Below are 25,609 nucleotides of genomic sequence, written 5' to 3'. Positions count from 1 at the left end.
CTGGTTTCGTACGTACGAGATTACAGGATCAAATTCTCCTTAAGTCTCTTTGTTTTCCAGTTATGCAAATGCCAGTTTGCCATATTACACTGAACAAATAATTATAGTGCCAAAGATCTGTGTTCTTCCCACAATCTTCTATCATACATCCACCTCAGAAGTTTGTTCTTCGTTTATGTTGGAATTAACGATTGTACGAAATTGTAAAGTATAATTTTATGATATTCTTCGATGGCATAACATCCATACCGAATTTCATCCAAATTTGTCAAGCGATTCTCAAGTTGAATCATGCTGAGGGACGGACAGACAGACATGGCCAGTTCTGTAAGCGTTCATTTAATACACATCGTGTAAACAACGCATAATTTCCTATGAATCAAATTTTAGCTTATTCCACATTGTGTTCCTGAAGTGATTTATTTTGCACTTCTTACGCTTTATAGACACTATACACAATCCTTTATCCCGTAATGCGTCTTTACGTGAAAATGGATTTATATTGGAAGAAAGGATAATTCATTTATAATAGATGGAACATTAGATGATCGTCATTAAGGTTATTTAAGTCATTCGAAAGGAAGGCGTGTCTTTTATGGGTCCCTGTAATTACGGTTCCTAGCGGAAGTTTTTGTAACTAATAGCGGTGTTTCTGAAAGTGAATAGCCTCGATTCACAAAATGCTTCTTCTTGTAACTACATGAAATTAATCTCCAGTTTCTGCTTTCTAAGCGCAACGCTCTGTTCATATCCGTCGTGGTTGGTCAGTAGATTATATCCTCTCAGAGGTAGCCTGCGACGTAAAATAAAAAAAAACGTCAATTTCGCGTAGCCATTGCGTGCGCATAATAAATGTGGTATGGTAATTTTATGAACGGAGGATACTCGCGTCAGGGTAATTAATATAGAGTGGGGTAGTGTTCCTTAATCATTTTTAAAAAGACGCTAGTCTACCTCAGTTTATTCAAATTTAATCCAGGTAACGTGAATTGAAATACAAGTCTTTGTCATTATAGAGGGTCGATATAACAGAGTTTATTATTATTTAGTGTTCTGTCTGACGACAGGTCCATATGAACAGGATCCTTCCATCCTTTTTTCGGACTGGGATCTGTTCATATACGTTCTTGGCAGATGATCCAGAAGTGGTTTGCCATTGCCTTCTTCTGTGTGTGAATGGAGTAATTGTTGGGATGCAACGGGAGAAACCGGGGAAACCCCCGGAGGAAAACTCCGTGTTGCCTAGACCACGGCCTTGCCCAACACAAGTTATAAATCCGGGCACCGCCGGAAATCGAACCCGGGACCCCAGGATTACAAGACCAGCGTTCTAACCGCTAGACCACCTCATCTTATTATTATTTAGTGTTCTGTCTGACGACAGGTCCATATGAACAGGATCCTTCCATCCTTTTCTCGGACTGGGACCTGTTCATATACGTTCTTGGCAAATGATCCAGAAGTGGTTTGCCATTGCCTTCTTCTGTGTGCGAATGGAGTAATTGTTGGGATGCCACGGAGAAACCGGGGAAGCCCCCGGAGGAAAACTCCGTGTTGCCTAGACCACGGCCTTGCCCAACACAAGTTATAAATTCGGGCACCTCTGGGAATCGAACCCGAGACCCCAGCCAGAGTTCTAACCGCTAGACCACCGTGGCTATACATAACAGAGTTACTTCTAAAAAATAACAGTAGTCAGATTTCATTCATCAGGATTGAAACACTGATGCATTCATTACGCGCTGTAACTTGGTCGGTTATAAGGTAATTTGTCTTTCAGATCACCATTACTTTAAATGAACTGTGGTCGAATAGCTTATCTTTAAAAATGATGAGTGAACTATACCGCATTCTGTGTAACAGTAAAGTAGGTATAAAATATAATTGACTCACGTGACCATTTTGCTGCGTGTGAAAACTTGAGTACGCTAAAATATATATGAAACAGTTGGGCTGACAGCAACAGAGGCTTTCAGGAAAGTAAAGTATAATAAATAAAGTGAGAGATCCAAGTGACCATTTTGTTGCACGTAATGGTAACGGTGAGCGTTAAGGGTAATTTTTATCCTGGACTAAGATAAGAGTAATGGAAACCAGTAGGCATATGAAATTAAAGTATTGTTGATTGCGTTTGAGAAGTGAGTTGCGCATAAGGGCAAAAACGGATTATGGATGTATCTGTGGTGAATAATTGATAGAGATAGTTGAATAATGGACTATTATCTCAAGGTGTTTGGTTCGAATTTTGACAGATATCAATTTTCTGTCTGAGACTTCGGTGATTTTATCAAACTCTTTAGATATATTTAATATTCAGTTTCCTCGCAATTCATTCATGGGCGTCCAAAATACCTTTTCTTTTTCTGCGAAACTTGCATTGTCTTCTATCCTGATAGTACTCCATGAGTCCTTGAACTCCACGGACGTGATGAAAACGTTGTGTTAATATTATATGTACTATCGTATGTCAACTTTATGATTTTCAGAAATGCGGTTTATAAAATTTCAAATTTTATTTGGAACTAAATGTTAATGTGAAGAATGCACATTATAATGTTCCTAATTTTCTACATTTCTTAGCTACGTCATCTTCAATGTTAAAATACTGTTCATTAAATGTATTTAACTTTTATTATGTTAGGTTCAGCCCTTTCAAACACAAAGCTCATATACGTAATATTTAAAAATCACTTTCTAATTCAAACGAAAAAAATGCAACGCTTTTCCATTACGAAGGTTGGTTGTTTGATGATGTTTAGGGACATAATCTTAGTCTGTTCTGATAATAATATGAAACCTATAAGAAGGCTACATTGGATGAATGTTAAAGCACATTTAGTTACCACTGTGATTTAAAGCAGTGGTCTTTAACCTGGGGTACGCGTACCCACGGAGGTACGCGAAGACATCTTAGGGGGTACGTGAAATTTAAAAAAATATATATTATTTTATAATAAACACTGAATAATGAGTAATATAAATTATTTAATTTATTTTAGATATAGATTATATACTATGTATGACTTGAATTATATACCAACAACTTTGGGGGTACAAAGTTGGAAGAGAAATTATATCTGGGGGTACGCGAACAGAAAATGGTTGAATACCACTGATTTAAAGGGCTGAAATAATAACATCTTTCTCCAATTTTCCTTGGATCTGAGAGAGTGTCATGGGCTCAAAATTTCGAATTTACTATTTTCCGATAAAAGAAGCAAGCTGGAAGTTTATTTGTAATCATGCTGTAGTTAATATTCAACAAGTAGGGTTGCTTTAACAAATCGATAATGTATGAGGGAGAGGAAGGACGTAGACGTTGAAGCAAGGGGGATGGGAGTTTGGAAGCCTGCATTTCTGTACGGAAGGCAGAGAAAATGACTGAGAAAACTTTAATAGGCAACGCGTTTAGGCCCCTTTTTTATCTGATCGATATAATGGGAACGTCATTAGTTGCGCCTGAAAGCAGCTAAGCTGATGTCTCAAATATCAGACTCGTTATTGAGGCACGGGACATTTTTAGGTTCGTTCGTATGATAATCATACATCTGTAGCGACTCAAGTTCCTGAAAAGCATCTCCGGTCTCTTGTCTGACTGCCATTCTAACTGGCTGACTGGTCTTTATTTTTTTTTTTTAGATGGCTGACTAGGTAACTTGCTGTTTGATTAGTTGACCGGTAGACTGAAATGTTGGATGGCTTACTGATTGTCTAATTGACTGATTAACTAACTAACTAACTGGTTTGCTAGATGGATGACTGACTGTTGAATCACGAACTTAGTGGTCGATGTGTTCGCTGGTTGACTTAGCGGACTGGCTGTTTGTATGACTGACTTATAGCTTAAATTACTAACTGGTCTTTGGCTGATTGCCTCTCTGAGATACTGATTTACTGACTGACTCAGTTACTGATTAGCTGGCTGTCTCGTTAGTGGAATAATAAGTCTGCGTGATACCGACTTATTTCGATTGCCGTTTGTTCTCTAATTTTGTTGATAGAGCCTGTAGCCATTCCGCTCGAAACTTGTGTTCAAGATTTATCTGATACGAATCTCTCGCTAGTGTCTTCAAGAAGATGCTTAGAATGTACTTTTGAATAGGTCAAGACCGGGTCCTTCCAAATTCTTACCTATTCACCGTTTATAATGACCTCATCAAATTCGATCTTGAATGCCTACATATGCTGTTAAATAATCGCAGAATATTACTTATAATTGTTATTGGTACCAACTGTTGAGATTCGATTAACATTAAGTTACAGTAGTTGTGACTTTGCTGGTTATTTTTATTGTAACGAATAACCAGTTTAAAAAAAATTATTTTTATTTCGCTTCCTTTGATGAGTCGATCCAGTACAAACATGTACAACAATATTCTTAAAAGGGACATTTATTGTAACCGAATACATTCAAATGAAGTGATGTTATATATGACATTTAAATATTCTTTAATCAGCATTTGGTTATATATCACAGTGGGCAGATTAATTTTATTTTGGTTGGTAGAACTTCGGATTTAGACTCGTTTTCATTAGAATGTGGTTTGTTCCTCGCCCTGATTTAGTCGATTAAGGTCTATATCGACTTCAGTATTTTAGTGCTTTTCAGTAAAGCTTTGGGGATTTCGTGTTTTCTCAGAAGAAATTAAAATTGCGTTTTCTCTGCCAACACGACATAATCTGATACAGTCTATAGCCAAATAGTCGCTTCCACAATTAACATATCACCGCCTTAGGCTACAAGATTATCCAAGAGATGATAATGTTGCGTCATATTGTGATGAATTATAATTGTTTAATTTTAACCGTCTAATCACAATAAAATATTTTATTAAATATTAAAATATTAAAATATTATTACTACAATTAAGATTTAATATTTAAAATATTTAAAATATGTTCGATTTACAATTAGAGCATCTAATTGTAAATCGAACATTTCGATAGAAAGAGCATCATTTTAATATATTTTAAATATTTTAAATATTAAATGTTAATTGTAGTAATAATATTTTAATATTTAATAAAATATTTTATTGTGATTAGACGGTTAAAATTAAACAGTTATAATTCATCACAATATGACGCAACATTATCATCTCTTGCTGTAAGAATTTAAATTTATATCGATTATAAACCTGAAGATGGTTCATTGAAAACCGAAACATGTGAAAAAGATGGCGCTCTAATTGTAAATCGAGCATTTCGATAGAAAGAGCATCATTTTAACATATTTTAAATATTTTAAATATTAAATGTTAATTGTAGTAATAATATTTTAATATTTAATAAAATATTTTATTGTGATTAGACGGTTAAAATTAAACAATTAAACAAAATTATCCAAGTTAATTGTAGAAACGGTTGGTAATAAAAATGCGGCCATTAAGGAATTCTTTTATATTTTATTACAATGTTATTAAACTTTTTGATAACTAAAACAGTTCTTGCAAGTTTTATCGTTAAAAGTAACTGATAAATGTTCTACCCACCCCCCCTTTCGGTCTTCTTTTTAATTTCGAAATTATGGGGAAAGAAACAAGTAATTTAGCTTAACTTAATTATGTTCTATTAACGCGGCAAGGAAACACTTTCTTTAGAGCTCTCAATCTGAACGGAAGCTGCTATAAACCGTGAGAATGAAATCGAAAAACATTATGGCAGAACACACCAGAGAGGTGAAATTATTATTGAAGGTAACACATACATTCAATACACGTCAGTACAAATAATACTTTTACTTGGTTAAGTTTAATAGACTATAGATTTATATAGAAGTAGTTTGCTTACGTAAACGACATAAATCTTTTGGATTTTTTGCATTTCCAGTCATTCTACTTTATAGTTTCCTTTTGGAGGGACATAAATTAGAAAGAAACCTTAGTAGTGAAGAAAAACAAGTTTGTTCTTTCTTACCTTAGAGTTTGTGGTTGGAAAGCTAAAGGGGAACTTTGGAGAAATATTTTACGCCAACCCCCACTGGTCCAAACTCAACACACACAAGGAAATCACTCCAGACCAGTCATGTCTGGAGCGAAGAAAACAGCGAACATTGGTCGCTGTGCTTTGTAGGTCATCTCATGTCTGTTGGCTCAGTCTGACCCAACTCTCTAAATGGATAAACCGACTAAGAAAGAAACCGAAAGCCTAAAAGTCCCCAGTGAGAGTTTTGCAGTGTTTTGCTGCGAGGTGTAGACCAAGCTCCGAAAGCCTCGGCTTACAAGAGGAAGTTTTGCAATGTTTTGTGTGCAAGGTTTAGAAGGGAAATGGTCCAAATCGCGCGTGCGGTCCCTTCTGGTCCACCAACACACTGCAGACTATAAATCTGTAATGGGCTCACGTCTAAATGCTATTACCTGAGTCTCGGGACCAACTCCACGCCAAGTCAGTGACGGTCGGTTCAGGGGCAGAGGAGGTCATACCTCAGTACATGCGGCATTGCATAACGTGCTAAAGCGTAACATGGGACCACTGTCTGATTAGTGAAGCAAGTAACAAGTATTTCATAAACAACATCGTGCATAGTGACACCGAATCAGTGGTTACAGTCTCATAAAATTATAGCGTACCCTGAAGATGTATAGAGACCAGTGATGAGGTATGGTCATAGGCTCAAGACATTCTGAACCTTGATAGTAAATGGAAGTGAGAAGGTTCATTTACCTTCACGCTCCGACCTCTTTAATCTTAGGAAGCCTGATGTATCTACTGTACAGGAGAACAAAGTCGGCCTGGATACGCTGGCGAATTGATACATCAGCCTTGATCGGAAATTGTAAACTCTGTTGCATGTTACGTCATACCGTGGAACATAAAACAAATGGTCAGAGGTGATCATGTTTTTATGGTAACGTATTCAGGCCTAAACGTAGAAGGCCTCGGTAGTAGGTTTGCGCAACAGTCCGAATGTTGTGAGAAATACGACAGACATTTACGGGCTCACGTTAAAGTGTGAAGAACACGTAAAAGACGTAAACTCTTAAGTACTGGTCGAGCTAGAGTCATCCAGAATTATGTAGCATTGGTCAGTGTAGTGATTAACTATGGGCTGAACGACCGGGATTCAACTCCCGACAGGATCAGGATCTCTACATCCAGACATGCTCTGGGGCCCACACGGGACAGGGACTCTTTCCCCTAGGACAAAGTAGTGGCACGTAAAACTGGTCATCCACCTTCATCTAGTTTTAAGGCCAAGAACGAGTGGAGCTTTGCCTCATGGCATGGTTTTCGGTAAACAACCTTTCCTTTACAATATAATGTACTATGTCTCAGCTATTTCGTCAACAACGAATCATGTTAAAGAACTGTAGGATTTGGGGTTACTATTTGAAGTTTTAAAGTTACACAGACAGAAAGCACCTCCTTTATTTAACGAGAATCGTCATTACCGTGTTCACAAAAGCCCGCCATTCAACAATATCATATTCTCCAAACAGTTGGTCTGAATCTGAGGTGCTTTGTGAAATTTCGACATGAAGATGACTGTCTTCTGGATTGTAGCGCCGTGTATTCAGGTAGAAGTTTACTAACTTTTTATAGGTCTTTGCTGCCTCCATTATCGGAGCGATTATCACACTGATGATGGAGGTAGCAAGGACTCGTACTTACCGCTGTGAGAACCTCAAATCCTACTTCATACCTTGTCCTTCTTAAAATGAGGGGTTATTTTAGCATCACACCAAACAGTCAATTTATCGACTGTCCAACATATTGTCCTCCGAAGAGCGGTCAGCGTTGCGCCCCACCTGTGCTTTACCCCTGATGAAGGGACCCCGCAGTATAACAGACGCAAAATTTCTCCGAGCTTGAGACACGTAACAATTAGAGTGGAAGGTCAGGAGATATTAGCACGGCTGGGAGTCTGCCTGTGCATGTATAGTGCAATTGAAAATGGTAAAGAGATTTCCTAGGGTAGCAGAAATGAAGATAAAAAACATTGATGAAAGCCTCACAATATTAGAGTTATGGAATTGTTAAATTTACTGTGTCGTAATTTGCTGCTTTGCTGATGTTTTGAAGTTTCTTTAGTTTCTATAATCATTTTTTCTGCATCTACTTACCCAGAATAACCGACTCCTTGAACCGGAGTCCTCCTTGGGAAGCTAACAGTCTCTTAACTCGTCAAGAATTCCCCTGCTTTTGCGGAACCCGGGACGTTTACGAGGCCTTGTAGTGATCCCTATCCGGGGTCAGATTAATTCAGGCCACATCGTCTCGAATGGTCTCTTAGAAAATCACTTTACTGTGATTCCCCCATCTACGCCAGGGGATGAAAGCGGTGCTTCTCTTCATGAATACGATTTCCAACTAAAACTTTTCACTCATTTTCCATCTTACACGTGCGTTATACATATTCCGTTCAGCGTATTTTCCGTGATTGGATCACTCAAATAATATTTAGAGCGTAACAAATGAAGTACTTGGTGATCAAGAAGAGTGTATAGGCAGCTGAAATATTTTCAAAATTTTGATTGGAAAGCCTGAAGGGGAAAGGTCACATGCATGACCTAATATTAGATGGGAGAATAATATTAAAACGGTTTTAAGGGAATAGGAATTGAGGATGTGGAATCAGGTCACGTGGCTCGGGGTAGAAACCGGTGATGGGCTCTTGTTAACGCAATAATAATCACTGTGGTTGCATAAAAGCAGGGGATTATCTTGACTAGCTGAGTATACCATTAGCTTCTCCAGAAGAATTCTGTTCCATAGAGTTAGTTAGTTAGTTATATGGTAGTTTTGGTACAATCCAAGAATAGAAATCAATATAAACTTTATTTTAAATAAATTTGAATATAAAATAATTTTACCATCCTTCGGAATGATAGACCTATTTTTCATATAAATGAATCCTCGGCAAATTATTTAACTACAGGATTATTTTTCCTGTTTAACTCCACTGAAAGTTTGCTCTGTCCTGTATCAGAGCTCTTCATACTGTGGTTGTGAAATATGCAGTCCACGATACTCGATTAAAATGTCTCAGAGGAATTCAACTGTGCAATTCAATAGTCAACGACCATAAATATTTCGTATTCAGCTCCGAAGTGAGCTGTTCCAGTTGGTGCTTATGCAAGAGCGCCTCAGCTATCCTTTTATCAACAGCTATTTAGTTCAAACAATTTTAAGTGAGAAGCCCTTATGGTTCAGTAACTATCAGGAATGTAAACTCTTTTATTATTTCAGGACACACATTTTTCAACGTATGTTTCATTTTACACATCTCATTGGCAACGATGTTATTTTATTTCAGATACAAATCCACTCTTGCAAATGCAATACAAAGATCAGTTATAGTATCCACTGACATAAAGTGTGCATCGTTCCGTGTCGGACTTAGGCAGGGATATTGCGCCGTGTAAAAGCTTACCGACGTTTCAGAGGTGCTTCCTGTCTCCTTTATTATGGCGATTATGGTTATGGCTGCAGTAAGGACCTCTGAAACGTCGGTAAGCTTCTATCAGACTCCACGAAGCAACAGCCTGGTAGACAGCCAGCTTTATGTCCACCTTGTAGCACGAATGGTACTGTAATTGAATAACATCTTTTGAAGTCTTAGAAACCACCACGATTGTCTTGAAGACTAGTTATGGTGTCCCATCTTATTTATTATTTTCTCATGCTTTTGCAGTATTTTAACTGATATGTACCATGCTCATTTCCAAGATAGAACACTGACTGTTAAGATTTTCTGTCCCCAGGTTGCAAACTTCTGATTTGCTGTCTTATGCATTGAGACTGTGTCCGGTTTCTCTTCTCTGGAGTCGGAATTCTGTCTTGCTGTATAATGCAAGCAGCCAATTGACCCCTGACAAAATCAACGTCAGTCCCCTAGCTCGAGTTAAATAAATAATTCACGGTAACCTGACGTTTAATATTCCGATTGTAGGGTACAGCATCGATTTCCGAGGTAAGTAGTTTGACTACTCTGGAAATACTTAAAAACAGCGCAGTTGTAATAAATATTCAAATCAAATGATTTGTTGAGCAGAGTTTTCTTATACGAGAATGTTTCCGCTTAACGCAGAGTTTTTGATTCCCGTATCTCACGTGCAACTATTTCTAACAGCTTCACTTTGAAAATATGCAATGCCTGTTTTTCTAAAAAATAATTATACTCACCTCTGTCCTTGATTTACATTTATTTGTTATTAATTTTATTCTGTCAATTACATCTATGTTTTGCTGTGTTTCTTAATTGCGCATTGTTAGTATTTTTATTATTTGCCTCGTAAACAACATCTTCGTTAATATTAACCCGTTTAAGCCTAATTATAACTGTATGTCCCGCCTATTTTAACGATCATTAGCATATCATTTTTTATGTATGGATTTTGTATGTATCTTAATGCAAACATCTATTTTTTCTTGAACAGTTTTTAACAGTTAATCTTTGAATTGGCGAAGTGTAGAGTTTTCTTCGTAAATATTATTTAGACGAGCTTTGGCTTCAAAAGGTTAATAATTTACTACTCAAAAGTTTTTCGTATTTTTTTTATTTTTGTTTCCAAACGTTTTGATACTTTTTATCGACGTTGAAAGAGCCGAAATTTGTTACTTTATATTTCCATGGACTAAGTAGGCGTTTCTAACTGACAGATGAGAGAATTGTAAGCCATTTAATGCGATTCTGAAGCAGTTCCATCCAACAGCTATCCTCAAAAACTCTCCCTAAGACTTTTATATAAGTTTCAACACAGTTTAAATAAGATGTGGTTTAGCTCTATATATTGGGCCCAACAGAGTAGGTACCTGAAGACGGAGATAGAGCCCCATCTCCGAAACGTCGTTTCAATTTTATTGTGTAATTTATAGTTTAGAGAATGGAGAATATCCATAACACTTTTTATTTAAATAACTCACAATCGTCACGAACTTTTAGATCTTTAACACAGTGTTTAACAGTGAACGATTTTTAATTCTACCCTCCACATCCAAGCTGCTTGAACACCCCGTGTCGCCCGTCCGCGACTGTTTGTTCACTACATTACCATATAGGCCTACTCTCTGCATCTCTAGTCCGTCTCCTCATTCGCGACTCAATTAATTTCCAAACAGCAAAAAGGGACCTACGTATAAGTTAAAATGTAAATTCCTCTCCTGGCTTTATTATATTATCAGCAGAGGCCATGAAAGTATTCGCTGTACTTAATCGTAGTAGCCGGTGTAAAAAAAAACTATTTACCCAACTTCATCTTCTGCTTCATACAAATATTTTAACACAGAATACTGAGGACAATTTATTTTTCACCCAAGAGGAATAAACAAATATTGAAGTGAAACAATTTATGTAACAGACAACTTCATAATTTGTTCTGTTCATCTAATATTGTCAAAATGGTTTCATCAGGGGTACGCATATAGGCAAGATATGTATCATGAAATCGTAAAAATGAAATTCGAACAATTTAAACTAAAACAACATGGAAGGGAACCAATTTGGTAAAATATAAGAGGGTAGAAAATATTATTGAAATGTATCTTGAAAGATGTAAATTCTATTGAACTTGCTCAAGGTATACTCTGGTCATAAACATGATTAACCTTCGCGTTCATTGACGACAAGGAATCTTAATCGTGGGAATAGTAATCTTGTTATCGTAGAAGGCTTTCACAGTAGAGTTAGATGATCTTTTGGCTCAAATAATTCAGATAAAACAAAGAAGAAAGCAGGTGCAGGTAAGAACTGAAATAATACTAATAGAACAATAAATTATATAACATATAGACATAATAATTGGTATCCATGACCTCAGGCATTTTTTTACCTCTGTAAAGAACGGCAGTAACCGGACGAATGTTGTGGAGTAGTTGTTAATCATTTCATGTTTTGTTACTCAGATTTCAAAGAATACAGTCCATTTATGTTTATAACATTTTATTAAGTGAAAATACCATGACGCAACATGTATGGCGTTCGAATCGCTACGCTAATTAAGGAACAACTACATACATGACCTAGTTGGTCGCAGTTAATGTGGATCTGAAGACAACTAACGGCTGGAACAGGCTACAACACGACGTGGCTTGCGTGGGTTCTTATGCACTTAAAGAAATATCCTTTCTTTCTTCCTTTCTTTCTTTCTTTCTCTCACCCTCTTTTACCCGTAGGTGTCGAGGTTTATTTATTTATTTTCTTTATCTATTTGGACAATGGTAGGACTCCTTGGATGAGTGATCAGCCCGACGAAAGGCCTCTACCTATACAAACACAGAAAGACGCTGACAAACATCCATGCCTTGAGTGGGATCCGAACCCACGGCCTTAGCGGCCAGGCGCACGAGGTCCATGCCTCAGACCGCGTGTTATAGAAATATTGTGTATTTTTAATCCAATCGAATCGTTTTAAATTTAATTATCAATAAACATTTTGATGTGGATTGTGTGATTTTCGATTAATCTGCAGTAACTACAGTATTAAGAAGCAATGATCGAGTACAGAAATAAATGCTAACTACCGTGAATTTATACTAAAATAGGCAAGCTGCTTAAGACACAGTCCATTACGTGGTGAATTTGGCAACAGAAAATACAAATAAGCAGTCATGTCGGTTAGTTTCAAACACTTAAATAGAACCTCCTGAAGATGACCAGTCAAGACCCAGACTTGTAGTGGAATTTTAATAAACATTGAAACCATAATAAAAAGGTGGCGAGACGGACTGTCAAGATAAAGTTCAACATATATATGTTGAGTACTCTATACAGTGATCTGTGGCCGCCTAACACAAGGTTTTCACGACCACATTTCAACACACAACAGGATGAATCCCTTAAAACTCGAATGCTAAATTCACTTGGAAGTTCTTTGTTGAAGAGTGTGGATGAGTGCCGACATCCAACACATGACTACAGTGAGAGCTCCGTTTGTCATACATCTTAACGTACCAGTGTGTTGTCTCCCAAGACAAATCTGACCGATCCTTGATATGTCACGGGAATAATGGAGTCGCGGGCAATTTGTCCAGAAGAAAAGTATAAAGAAAAGAGTAGAAGAGAGGGAAGACATGAGATACACTGAAAAGGAAATGCAACGAGTGTGAACAAATGCTTTATGGTTCTTGGACGCACATGATGAGCTCACAATAAGTGAACGCTGGCAGAGAATACAGAACTGGTGTTCGGGGAAAGGACGCGCATGCAATATTTATTTAACAAAATACGTCTGTTTCCGGTTTTTTCCCTCTGTTTTGCCCGTCTGGTTTTGTTGCTAGGATACCTTTACAAAGTACAGGCCTAACGCGTAAAGAGATTTATACCCACCGCTGTTTCGCTGTTGTTTTGGCATTTACGAGACTTTTCACCACGAGGTATCATCACATCCTTTCATTTCATGTTTCAGTTAAGACGTAAGAGGCATTTTATTGTTTGCATTATTTCAGAATTTTATTAAAAATGCATTTACGCATTAAATGTAAAATGCTCATGTTTTAAACAAAGTAAACAAATAATATGATAACTTTATCATAGCCTAAAAGTAGAATATATTTTAAGATGAGGTTGAGTGAAGAAAATGTAATTTAGCTACTAACATATTCGAAATCGATACTTTTTCCGGTACACGTAAGTCTAAAAGTTTAAGCATCAATCTTTCACTTTTTAGTAGTTATATCTTGCAACTATCTTTCCACGAGTCACTCTAGTAATTGACCCATCGTGGCTCATTCTATAGGCCTAGACCATTATAGTGTAAAATTATTTGTGTTAAGAAGTTTCATGAAGCCATAAAGCCGAGGGTTTGCAGCTCGAGTGGTTAACATTCCAGCTTTATTTTCCAGAGTTCCAAGTTGCGGGTTTTCGTGTGATTATCTTATTTTATACTTTTCTCAGTCCCTCGAGGAAAATTCTAAGTAGGCCACGGTTGCTTTCTTACACAGGCCTTATCCCTAATTCGTTATTCTCCCACTCGAAGATTTCCTTCAATTAGAAAGCGTCTCTTTTACCTGTAAACTAAGAACCGAGGCATATAATTCATTCGCGCGCACACCGTCCTCACTGGTGTGTACTATAAGAGTAGCCGGGGATGCTAGGGATCAACTAACTTAGATAAAGTGAGATCACACTAAGTGTCAGAACATTGTAGCGTAAAAATGTGAGAAGGCCATGACTGACGAACGTAAAGGCAACATAGAGCTGAAAAGCAATTCGTATTCTATGGTATGCCATGGAAACGCGGTTGATACGCCAGCAAGTTTGGGGTAATAATGGAGACATAGGATCAATTTACCCCACGCGAGAAACAAAGTGCTTCAAGGAAAAGAGAAGAAAGACAGTCTGGAGGGTAGAAGAATGAATGAGAGACAAAGAAACAGAGCTTGAAGCCCAAACAGAGAGAAATGGCTTGGAGTCAGTTGCATTGGAATCACGGTAATAAGGAACTTTAGTACCTTCGCCTTGTTAGTTTAGTACGTCTCCCTGCTAAATGCATTATTGGGGTCTCGGTTGGTTTAAAAGACGTTTAATACGATTTAACATTCGCTGGAAATTTTCATTATCTCACTTGTTGTGAAGAAAGGTACACGATCTGCGCAGGCGTCAGTTTTATCTGCAAGTGAAGACAGTAGGCCTTCTGATAGTTAATTGAATAAAAATTTTCTTGGATATTATCCATCGTCTAGTAAATATAAAACGTAAAACGACGTTTCGGAGATGGGACACTATCTCTGTATTCAGGTTCCTACACAGTTGGGCCCACTAGATAGAGCTAATCCCTATCTCCGGACGATAGGGATTAGCTCTATCTAGTGGGCCCAACAGATTAAGTACCTGAAGACGGAGATAGAGTCCCATCTCCGAAACGTCGTTTTACGTTTTATATTTACTAGACGATGGATAATATCCAAGAAAAATTTTATTCAATTGACTCTTCACCATCGTCAAGAAGTTTTAGATCTTCTGATAGTTATTCTCTATTTCTTCTCTTTTTCACTAATTTATTTCTCTTTCCTTGTGACTTTTCTTCTTGGCTCTTTATTTCCAACTGTTTGTCCTTTCTTTCCTTCGGATGCCTGAAACGAACTAAAATATGCCTATGCCATGAAAATATGTAGACTTGCGCAGACCTACACAGAGCCTGCGTGCAGTATTAATACACCCTTAAACATCTACAGCTACTTAGGGGAAAATTCTCATGTTTCTTTGAATAGTAAGCCCAGTGAATCTCCATCTGATTCCAAGGTTAAGAATCCGAGAAGTTGTACCCCCATAGCCCATGTGTCTTTATGTCGCGTTGCCTAATTAATCAGGGAAAACTTTATTAGTGTATTTGTGAAGATGAAAGTAGACGGAACCAATTCAGGTTTATGTGCAGTGGCGTGCTTTTGTATTAGTGGTTTTGTAACACCTGGCTTAATTGCCAGACATATTACTGCTGTTACTTTTAATACATTATTACATCATTCCTGCTAAAATGAAGTGCTACAGACTAGAGGATCGAGGTTTAATTCCCTGCACGTGAACGATATACGTATAACATATCTGCTCTCCACCCAATGTGCTGTCGAATTGGCCACGAAGGATTAAAGGGGAAGTATAATTTATCTGACTGGAATACGTTTTTAAATATTTTACAACCCACAGATCAGGATATATCCAGATATCAGTAAATACTGACTTTTTCAGGTGGGAATATATTTGTTAATTATTTTCACTGTAGAACTATACAGCAGGAGAAACTTACAGATTGAAAATACAAACAGAACCTCTCCTGGCGAGTCGATGCAAAAGATATGAATCAAGAGCCCGAAACGGGATTCGAAACCAAGACAAATAGGTTGGCCACTAGGCCAGCCTCGATCTATCCGTAGCCCTCACACGGTATAACAGCGCGTACTTTGCCAATAATTAAACAAGTTTCACTTTTTAATTCAAGCCACAATTACATTTGCACCAAACTTAAATCGAACGTAATGAGATTAGCTACACAAATCAGTTAATCATATTAAAAATGGGTACATGCAGTTATACACATATGTAATTCGTATGCATGACATCACTTGAAAATATTCGTCGATGTGGTGTACATTTAACAAAATGGGAGTACAAAGACAATTATTTTGTTCCTGTACGCAGCGAAATATTTGTTCTCTTTATTAGCTATATCAAAAATAGAATCATAGCTCTATACAGTGTGTAATGCGATTGTGTAGCTACTGTAAATCCTCTATATATTATGAAGGTAACACTGAAATTTGTCGAATCTGTAAGAGGCAACTCAAAGTACACAATACTAAAATATGACAATATATCTTATTCATTAATCCTGTAATTTTTATGTGTGACGCTTTTGATAAAGGTTTATACAGATAATTCTTGACTGCCACTGTCATATAACTCGGCAAAAGAACATAAACACACAACACAGCAGCCCACAGGAATTAAATACGTAACAATATTACGTATCACATTATTTCCAAAATATCATAATAAACATATCTTCTTTATAGATAACAACAAAACATCACCATTTTGTAATTCATTCTTCAAAGATTTTAACCCTGCCACTAGTGGTTATTTGATTTAATCACCGATAGTTTTCAACAATAATTTCACGTAACTAGTACAACACTGGAAGATGTTCAGTATCTTCCTTACAATTTGAGAACATGATGATGACCGTCTACTGGACCTAGTAGCCTGCAGCTTTGCCCAGTTACCAGTGCTAGAAGAATTTCAATCGAACTGGCGAGTCTGCATTGCGGGTATGACTAACCACACGTGTTGAAGCGTTATATCCCTACCTTTTGCGCAGTGTGCAAGTTCTTCAACGATATTCCTGTCCAGTTTTGCCAATGAAATGGTTGCTCATCGCTGGATTCTTCATCGCATTCTCAGTGAAGGAACATAATTCAATCGGAATGAAAGTTGTAGTAGCCGAAATTCCCCATTTGTCTACTGCAGTTAATTTTCACCGTACCGCTAAAAGCACGTTTCAATATCGAATTTTAGAGATTTTTTTTTTGTCTGATTGGGGATCAGCTGACTGGACCATTCGTATTAAAACAACGTTTTAACTGCGATAATTAACTTAAAATCCCAGCGAAAGATTAGCCGCTTTAAAGGAAGATGTGTCTCTGGATACAACAAGTCAAATCTCCCATTAGCACAATGCAGCATCTCCACATTTTGAAACTGATTTATGAAATTTTTGGATTGGTCGTAGTGGTCCAGTACCTTGGCAGCAAAGATATTCGGACCTAACTTCGCTTAATTTATTTGTGTGGTATTTAATGAACCTTCAGGACCGAAGTACACCCGAAGTTGTGGTTGCTGCCGTTTACGCCGTTGTGTTTCAACGGGCAGTACAACCGTGGCGGAAATTTTGAACAGTTATAAGACGTGTGTCATAAAATGCAGCAATACATACATCTGATTAATACTCTCATTTGTTTTCCCTTGCCCGTACTTTTGGAATGTACGAGATGTAAATTAAAATTCCACAACCTTCAGAATTTTAGTCGATTTGTTTGACTTTTAGGGGAAACATCTAAGACAAAGTTTCTAAGTTGAGAATAATATTAAAATGGGTCTTAGAAAATAGGGTGTGAGATAATGGGCTAGGTGGAATTAGCTCTGGATATAGTCAAGTGACCGGCTTTTTGAACACTGTAATAAGAATTTGGTTTATATAAAGGGCAAGCAATTTGACTAGTTAAGAGTATGTTAGTTTCTCCAGAAGGACCTTTTCATGTAGTTCGATTTGGGGCCTTCCTTTGCATATAAATCTTAGACGTTAGGCAGTGAGTTAACTACTATTAAGTATCTGTAAAGTTACATATGTGAGTGGATGAAATTCATTGTTTCGCTAGGAGAGAGGTCGACTTGGTTTTCAAAGCAACTGGCTTGTTTAGAAGAGAACATCCTCTTCAGCTGTTCTCATCTCTGCTTCGACCACGAAACTCCCTAGTGTGCCACGAGAGTGCACAACTGTCGCTCATAATTTACAATATAATGAAAGACATTTAGAAAGTTTCTCAACTCTTTTTTCTTTTCTTTCTTTTGGGAGCAGAATTGTAGAAAGGGAGAGAAACTAATGTAGCAAGAAAATAAGACAAAAGAAGGTGATGGGAGCCACTGGGAGAAAGAAGGGTAAAGGTAAAACCAAGAAGAAGTTGGAAGGTACTTCTGCGATTGGGGTGGAAAAGTTTAAATTCTTGTGAGCGAAAGATATGATGTAGAGGGCAGAAAGGAGAGGTCCATACGTGGAGATATCGTAGTGCAGTTTCGGTGTAAAAGATGATAACAAGAAAGAAAGTACGGGTGAAGAGTACTGATTTGTTGAACACTTGAGCTAAAGAATTTTAGATGCAGATAGTAATTAAAACGCGTCATATTTGTTGTGCATAAAAAACCAGATTAGTTAAATCCATATTGTTTGTTTGGTAGACTATTGTATTATGTAATAGGCTATGGGTTTATCTTTAATTTCTGTACTTTAATAAGTTTATGAGCCGGCGTAGCTCAGTCGGTATAGTGACTGGCTGCGGACTGAGCGACCGGGGTTCGATCCCCGACGGGGTCAGAGGATTTCTCCTCTAGCATCTACGTCCAGACCGGCTCTGGGGTCCACCCAGCCTCCTATCCAATGGGTACCGGGGTCTTTTCCCGGGGATAAAGCCGGCCGGGGCGTGATGCTGACCACTCACCCCCATCTAGTGCCGAGGTCAAGAATGAGTAGGAGGTATATCTCCACTCCCCCCAAGGGCCTACATGGCGTATAGTGGGACAGCTTTTTACTTGAATAATTGTTTAAAGGTAAGTGACGTTTTTAAACATTGTCGGACACGTAATAGACTAAGAAATTATTAAGAAATTAATTAATTTATTGTCTGAGTGATAGAGGACACTTGTTCATTAGTCTACAAAGTTATGGGCTTAACATGACTTGATGGAATTGATGTGTAACACGCTGTTTATTAAATTAAACATATATCGACACTTAAAAACCAGAATCACAGTTTACACTAGCGGCGAGATTCGAAATAACGTGCTTTACTACCGAGCTAATCTAATTATGGAAAATGTTATTAAGCTGATATGTGCTCTATTGCTCGTCTTTTTAATAGGATTCTGTGCCGGACAAAACGTGACATGTGCAAACGAAATCATTATAAATCAGTGAAAATTTTTACATGATAGCCGGCAAAAGCAATTTTGTATTGAGTGATATTTAATGTTTTTACGGTAGCGAGTAGTCTGGTAGACTATGCTACACGACACAACCCAGAATGTTGTGACTATATTAGCCATGTAATTTTTAAAATTATTTCCTACAAAATTGTAGTTTTCACACATCAACTTAAGAGTTCCCACCACAGAAATGTCAATTTATATCCTGTCTTCATGTGATCCGTCATATTTGAGGGTATTTAAAAATTTCCCTTTCTTTCGTACGTCTGTAATCTGTAAAACTATTACTGAATTGTAAAATATTTTAATCGTACTTTGTAGACGTCCGAGAAGTAAGTATTTCATGTTGTAAATCAGGGCAAGAATATCTTTATTAACTGTTTTGCATGAATAAAATCCTAGGGCGAAGGCGAAAGATAAGAATTTATGTTTCATCGGTTGGAGTGATTACTGGAAAGTACAAACTGCATTTAGCTTATAAGTGCCTAGAAAGAACAAAGAAAGTTTCCACGTTTCAGTGACTTGAACTGGCTGATTCTCGACTGATTTACCAACTTTTAACAATTAGTTAATATATCTCCTTAACTGAAGATTCGCTCACTGCGCTGGATAGCTAGCGAATGATGAAGTCTATGGAACACAGTCCTTTAGAAGTTGAAAGCCGCTTATTTTTTTCAAGAAATGGGACGTGAAAGCCAATTAACGTGTTGAGTAAAGTCTGCCAATGTACTCTGTAAAATCAGTCGACAGCCTCACTGTTACTTTAATATTTATCTTAATTGTTTCCAGCTGTGCCGTGTGTGTTAGTAGCTCATTCTGATATCCTTTCCAACTAAAATTCTGCATTAACTTACAAGTTCCCGTACGTGCTACATGTCCTGTCCATCTAGTACTCTTTGATTTTGTCCCCTTAATAATATTTTGTGATGAATAAAAATTACGAAGTTCCTAGCTGTGAACTTATTTACATTCTCCTGTTTTTGTTTTTAATTTTATGTTGTAGATATTGTCATCTCTTCGTTCGTACCGTACTATGAGAGACAATATTTCTTTCTTATAAAAACCACGAAGTAAAAATATAGTTTTGTGCATTTTCGTCGTTATGATTGGGGATAGGATTTTGGAATTAGAAGATTCTAAACTAAATGATAGAAAAAGCTGTTTTAGTGTACAAAACTAGCGGTCGATTCGCGAGTCTCTATTTACATAAATGATGTCTGAAAAATTATTAAACCTGTAATAGGTAAATTAATAATTTTAAAGCAGGAAACGTAATGAAAATGTTTTAAGTTCAAAGTTTCGTTGACAAAATACGGCGAAAATATACTTTAAGCATTGACCTGCAATAATAGTCAAAAATGTTCTTATTCTTCTGCTTTCCAAGGGTTAGGATCGAGCTTGTTCCGACTTAATAGCTATCTTTTTAATGATCATTATATCGACATATACATTTCATTTATAATAAAACCCAATTTTTGAGAGTTTGCTACTCTCCAGGTAAGAATATATTTCTTCAGTTTACTGAATAAATATTTATTTAATTATATATATACCTCCTTTTCTGTACTTGTCTGGTTCAGATCATCCTTTCACATTTCTAATAACAACACAAAAGTATATGTAATTATTCCATTTAATCCTAAATTGTCTTCGCTTTATATTATTTGTATGTTATTACATTTTTGATATAGGGTTGTCTCTTCTCGAATAAGCATTCAAGGTTTAATCATAATTCACTTACATCCTCTATATTCAGAAAATGGTTTTTGTAGGAAAAGCAAACCAGTCGTTGATAAAATGTCGATCCCTGTACCTCGTCCAAGTAGCGATGCTGAAACTAACTTCTTAGGATGGTAGAAGGGGAAAGCTGTACACCGGCCGATCTAACTTTGGCAACGTACGAATTCTGAGAAAAATATATCCACGAAGCTACGTAAAAATACAAATTTTGTAGAAAACTTTTCATTCTAAAACTTCTTTCTACCACTCTTCTTATGAGCACGGGTATAATGTTTTCTGCTTCAAGTAGGATGGGAGAATGTTTGGTTGCAACACATGACTAAGTGAAAATAATCTTCATCCTTCTTATGTAAAAAAAGTCATCCTTCAAAAGTCGCAAGAAGTTATTTTCTTTTCTTTTTCTTTTTTACTTTGGTTTCTTTCAAGTTTTCCCCTTCTCACCCCCTCCCCATCACCCCATTATAACACAGAAGAGCAGGAAAATGTACATTTGTTTGCATCAAATGAAAAAACACGTTGAGACTGAACAGGCTTACGCCCTGGTAGAGACAAACGAACTGCGAACCCTTCATATTGTTCCAATTAAACATAATTCACTATATCTGCGGTGTAAACCGTAAGGTGTGGTCTTATTATGTTAATTTCTCCTTCTTTCGCCCTTCATTTACATAATTCCTTCGGCTACCAGCTAAGGATATTCCCAAGAGACCCCAGAGCCTATGTCTCGTACAGAACAAGCAGTGAGCAGATCAGTAAAGCAATACACTACGAGTAGATCTGTACATTTAAAGACCTTAAGTGTCATCAGGGTACTGACCGGCCTTTAGTCGGGATAAGTAGCGTACAGAATTTTAATAGTGTTACGTTAATTATTTTACTAGCTACGGCCTTCGGAACCCTTTATAGCTCTGTCAGAGAACCTTATGTTCCTCTCCGTCTCACTTCCTGACGCGAAGAATTTTTAACATAGACGTAAAAACTTATGTTTCAAGGGACATTTGTAATATGCATTGTAGTTCATGAAGTTTCACGTGGTGACATACATGTTAAAAGTACTCGGCCTTTATTAGGTTATGCTGCCTCCATCATCAGGACGATGATGGAGGCAGCAAGGACTCCTGAAACGTCGATAAACATCTACCAGACTACACTGTGCAACGACCGAGAAGACAGCCATTTACATCAACAGAATTTTGTTTAACTACATAATAGGAAACGTCGAAACAGGAAGTTAGGTTTTGTTTGATAAATATTTAAACACAGTTTTTCGACAGAATATCAGCTGATAACCTAATGAGTAATAAATATAAGAGTGTAACAAGGATCGTGTTCTTGATACCTAAAGAGAATAACCAAGTCCTTAAAAAAAGAAATGTTAATAAGTATATGAATTTAGGGAAGCGACAATACCAATGATTCGCCGTGGAACAAGTGACGGTCAACTTAAATATTTATTGTTTAAGATAACCTCTTTTCAATGAGAAAGTCAGGAAAAAAAATTAGGGCTGTATCCAGTCCACCACAATTTCTGTGTTCAGCTATAGAATAAGTCTGAGACTTTAACTACTTTGGAGATTCAGATTCTTATGATGATATCAAGGAATACGTGAGACGATAAACAGAACATTAAAACGACAAGCAAAGTGACGAAGTCTTAAAGGTTTAATGTTCGCACGCTCTTATATGGAAGTTAAACTTGGTGTAAGGACAAACATTTTTGCATAACTCTGCCAGCAGGCGAATTATTGTTGTTAGAAATGTCAAAGGATGATCTGAACCAGACAAGTACAGAAAAGGAGATATATATATAGAATTAAATAAATATTTATTCAGTAAATTGAAGAAATATTTTCTTACGCAGAAGAATGATTCGGTTGCTTATAGAGACTGGACAGTGACAAACTCTCAAAACTTTAGTTTTATTATAAATGTATGTATATGTCGATATATTGATAACCATTAAAATGATAGCTATGAATTCGGAACAAGCTTGATCCTAATCCTTGGAAAGCAGAGGAAGAAGGAAACTTTTGACAGTTATTGAAAGTCAGTGTTTAAAGTAAAACATTTTAATTACATTTCCTGCTTTAAAATTATTAATTTATCTATTACAGGTTTAAGAACTTTTCAGATATCACTGCACCGTGTAGCTGGTTGAATACAGCGAAACGTCCATCTGCACAGTATTCACGTCTGACGTCACACTCAAATGACACTTGGTTTTAAACTCTCGAGATGCACTCGCATTTGTTTACATCTGAATAAATACTTGAGAATGAGGAACGCATTCCTGAGCTGTAAGAATTCTTCTTGAGCCATACATTCTGATTCTTGCCATACCACTTCTGAGGGCGTCCTTAGAAATTTGATCAAAAGAAAGCATTCCAGTCATACCATCTGTAGCTGCTATTTGTCCATCCGATTGGACAAATGCTTTGGTATAATCCAATAAGATCTATTTTCCAGTATTTCTGATATTTTCCCCTACGGGTAAGGGGAGGTTAGAAGTAAGGCCTGAGTGATTCAGCAGACAGGTTGCCCTAATGGAGTCTCCTGCCATTGCCTCAAACAAGAGACTGTCTGGCTACGCTCATTTATCAGCGTTATTAAATCAGCTCCACCCCTGGAATGGGCAAGCCACTCGCTTGCTGGATGGAGAAGTTTAGCAAATGTGGAAGGTGGAACCTAAAAAAAAATATATAGGGATTTTCCGGCAAAGAACGGTGTGCTTTCACCTCACACACTGCAGAAACGTGACGTGATATCGGCTCGAGGACAGTTTTAGGCGTTCTTTACGTGCATAATGCCGCAGTTCAGATACTTTGTTTTGAAAGGTTGTAGTTTTTAAAGTACACATTGTCATGCAAGATTAATTAGAAACTTTTATTTGTTTAAATCTTGTCAGTCTAATCACAATAAAATTCCTATTAAATATTAAAATATTACTATAATTAACATTTAAATATTTAAAATATATTAAATGATGTTCTCTATCGAAATGTTCGATTTACATTAGATCAAACACGGCAATACTTCCAGACGGACGTAACTCTCCCACAACTTCATTTCTGGATGATACAAAAACAACAACAAAACGTTCACCCACACAAAATCATGTTAAGCGCGACGTACATACAGAATAACTTCGAATACGATATTAAAAATACAATAAATCTAGAAGAAAACATCATTTGACATCTGATAAACATCTGACTAAAAGTTGCATTTAAGAAATTATATTTAAGTTTATATAATTTTATACACCTGAAGATGGTTCTTTTAGAACTGAAACATGTCGTGTAAAAAAGTGATGATCTAATGTAAATCGAACATTTCGATAGAGAACATCATTTAATATATTTTAAATATTTAAATGTTAATTATAGTAATATTTTAATATTTAATAGGAATTTTATTGTGATTAGACTGACAAGATTTAAACAAATATATATTTATCACAATATGACGCAACTTTATCATCTTAGAAACTTTTAGTCGATCTTCGAGCTTCGAACATGATCGAAGGGCACATAATAGGCTCGTCCGTCGCGTGTTTCCTACGGAGATAGGCAGCCTCCATGACTAAGTGTTAATGGGGCCAGAGGGAACACATTACTGCATAATAATGCGGATAGAGTTCATTGTTGGCACAAACTGTTGCACAACAATGACAGATCGCATTTCTTTAAGGGTGACCTGAGGCGAAACAATGAGCTCTGATCACATTAGTGTAGGAATGACCTACGTTATATGCGTAATAAACACCTTTGTAGTGTCAGTGTACTCCGAAGAGTATATTATAAGGGAAAGCGATGGAGCGAAAGAATTAATGAGAAACGTTGATAATAAAAGATGCGACGTGTTTCTTTTGAAGACGAAACCGAGTGTTCGCTGTGCGGGAAAGGCTCTGTCAGCTGCCTCACTTTGGTCTGCATCAGAATCTTTTGTCTTCTCGACCCCTATCTAAAAACCGAAAGAATAAAACGTATAAAAATTTAATTTTGCTTTTTGCTTTCTGTGGTAAAATTTAGTCAGCCACTCGGTCTGTAAACAGATTAAGTGTGGCTGACAGCAGGATGATGAGGGGAATATTTGGACCGAAGACGATAGGAGGGTAAAGATAGTAGCTTAGTGGGGATCTTCATGATTTGATCTCTTCGCTAAATAATTTTAGGATGATCATATGAAGGAAGCTGAGATTGAAGGGGCATGTAGAGCGCATGAGAAATGTGTATACATCTCGGATGGAAAGCAAGAAGGGAATAGATCACTTGGAAGACCTAGATATAGATAGAAGGATAATATTAAAATGAAACTTATAAATAGTGTGGAAGTGTGGGTTGAATTCATATGGCTTAGGAAACAGACTGGCTGTGGTCTCTTACGAATATGATAATGAAACCGAAGTTTCATAAGAAGCGAGAAATTTCTTGACTACCTGATCGACTGTCAGTTTCTCAAGAAGGACCGTGCTGCATGTCGTTAGTTTCAGTTTTAGATATTATTGTGTCAAAATTGTTAATAATATTTAGGATTATTGTATTTTTAATTGTGAAATATATTTATTATGGGTTTTAAGTTGTAGAATCGAACAGTTGTATTTAATTTAAAAATATTATTGTCCTATTTTGAGTGAGATTTTTTATTTTTTTCAGGTAAGAGAATGGACCATTACTTCGGCTATAAATTGCAACACGAGAGGTAGGATTACCTTGATGATTTCTATTTTATAGACTA

The 25,609-nt window shown here is 36.8% G+C and overlaps 1 protein-coding gene across 15 annotated transcripts in view; it reads left to right on the top strand.

Annotated features, from left to right (window-relative positions):
* The window catches only part of LOC110831748 (CUGBP Elav-like family member 1), a 1,322,428-nt gene that overhangs the window by 287,437 nt on the left and 1,009,382 nt on the right, over nt 1–25,609 (top strand). The window contains exon 4 of one of the 15 annotated variants that reach the window (XM_087351836.1): nt 25,528–25,573. The exons of the other annotated variants lie outside the window; for them this stretch is intronic. Within the exon in view, the coding sequence (XP_087207962.1) occupies nt 25,528–25,573 (46 nt within the window). The remainder of the gene's footprint in view (nt 1–25,527; nt 25,574–25,609) is intronic. 15 annotated transcript variants of the gene reach the window in all.

Source organism: Zootermopsis nevadensis, unplaced genomic scaffold (assembly GCF_977971745.1).
Source record: "Zootermopsis nevadensis isolate Lab colony 2312 unplaced genomic scaffold, Znev_1.0 Znev_ptg000020l, whole genome shotgun sequence".
In the NCBI taxonomy this organism is placed as follows: Eukaryota; Metazoa; Arthropoda; class Insecta; order Blattodea; family Termopsidae; genus Zootermopsis; species Zootermopsis nevadensis.
This window is presented reverse-complemented; position numbering and strand designations above follow the sequence as displayed.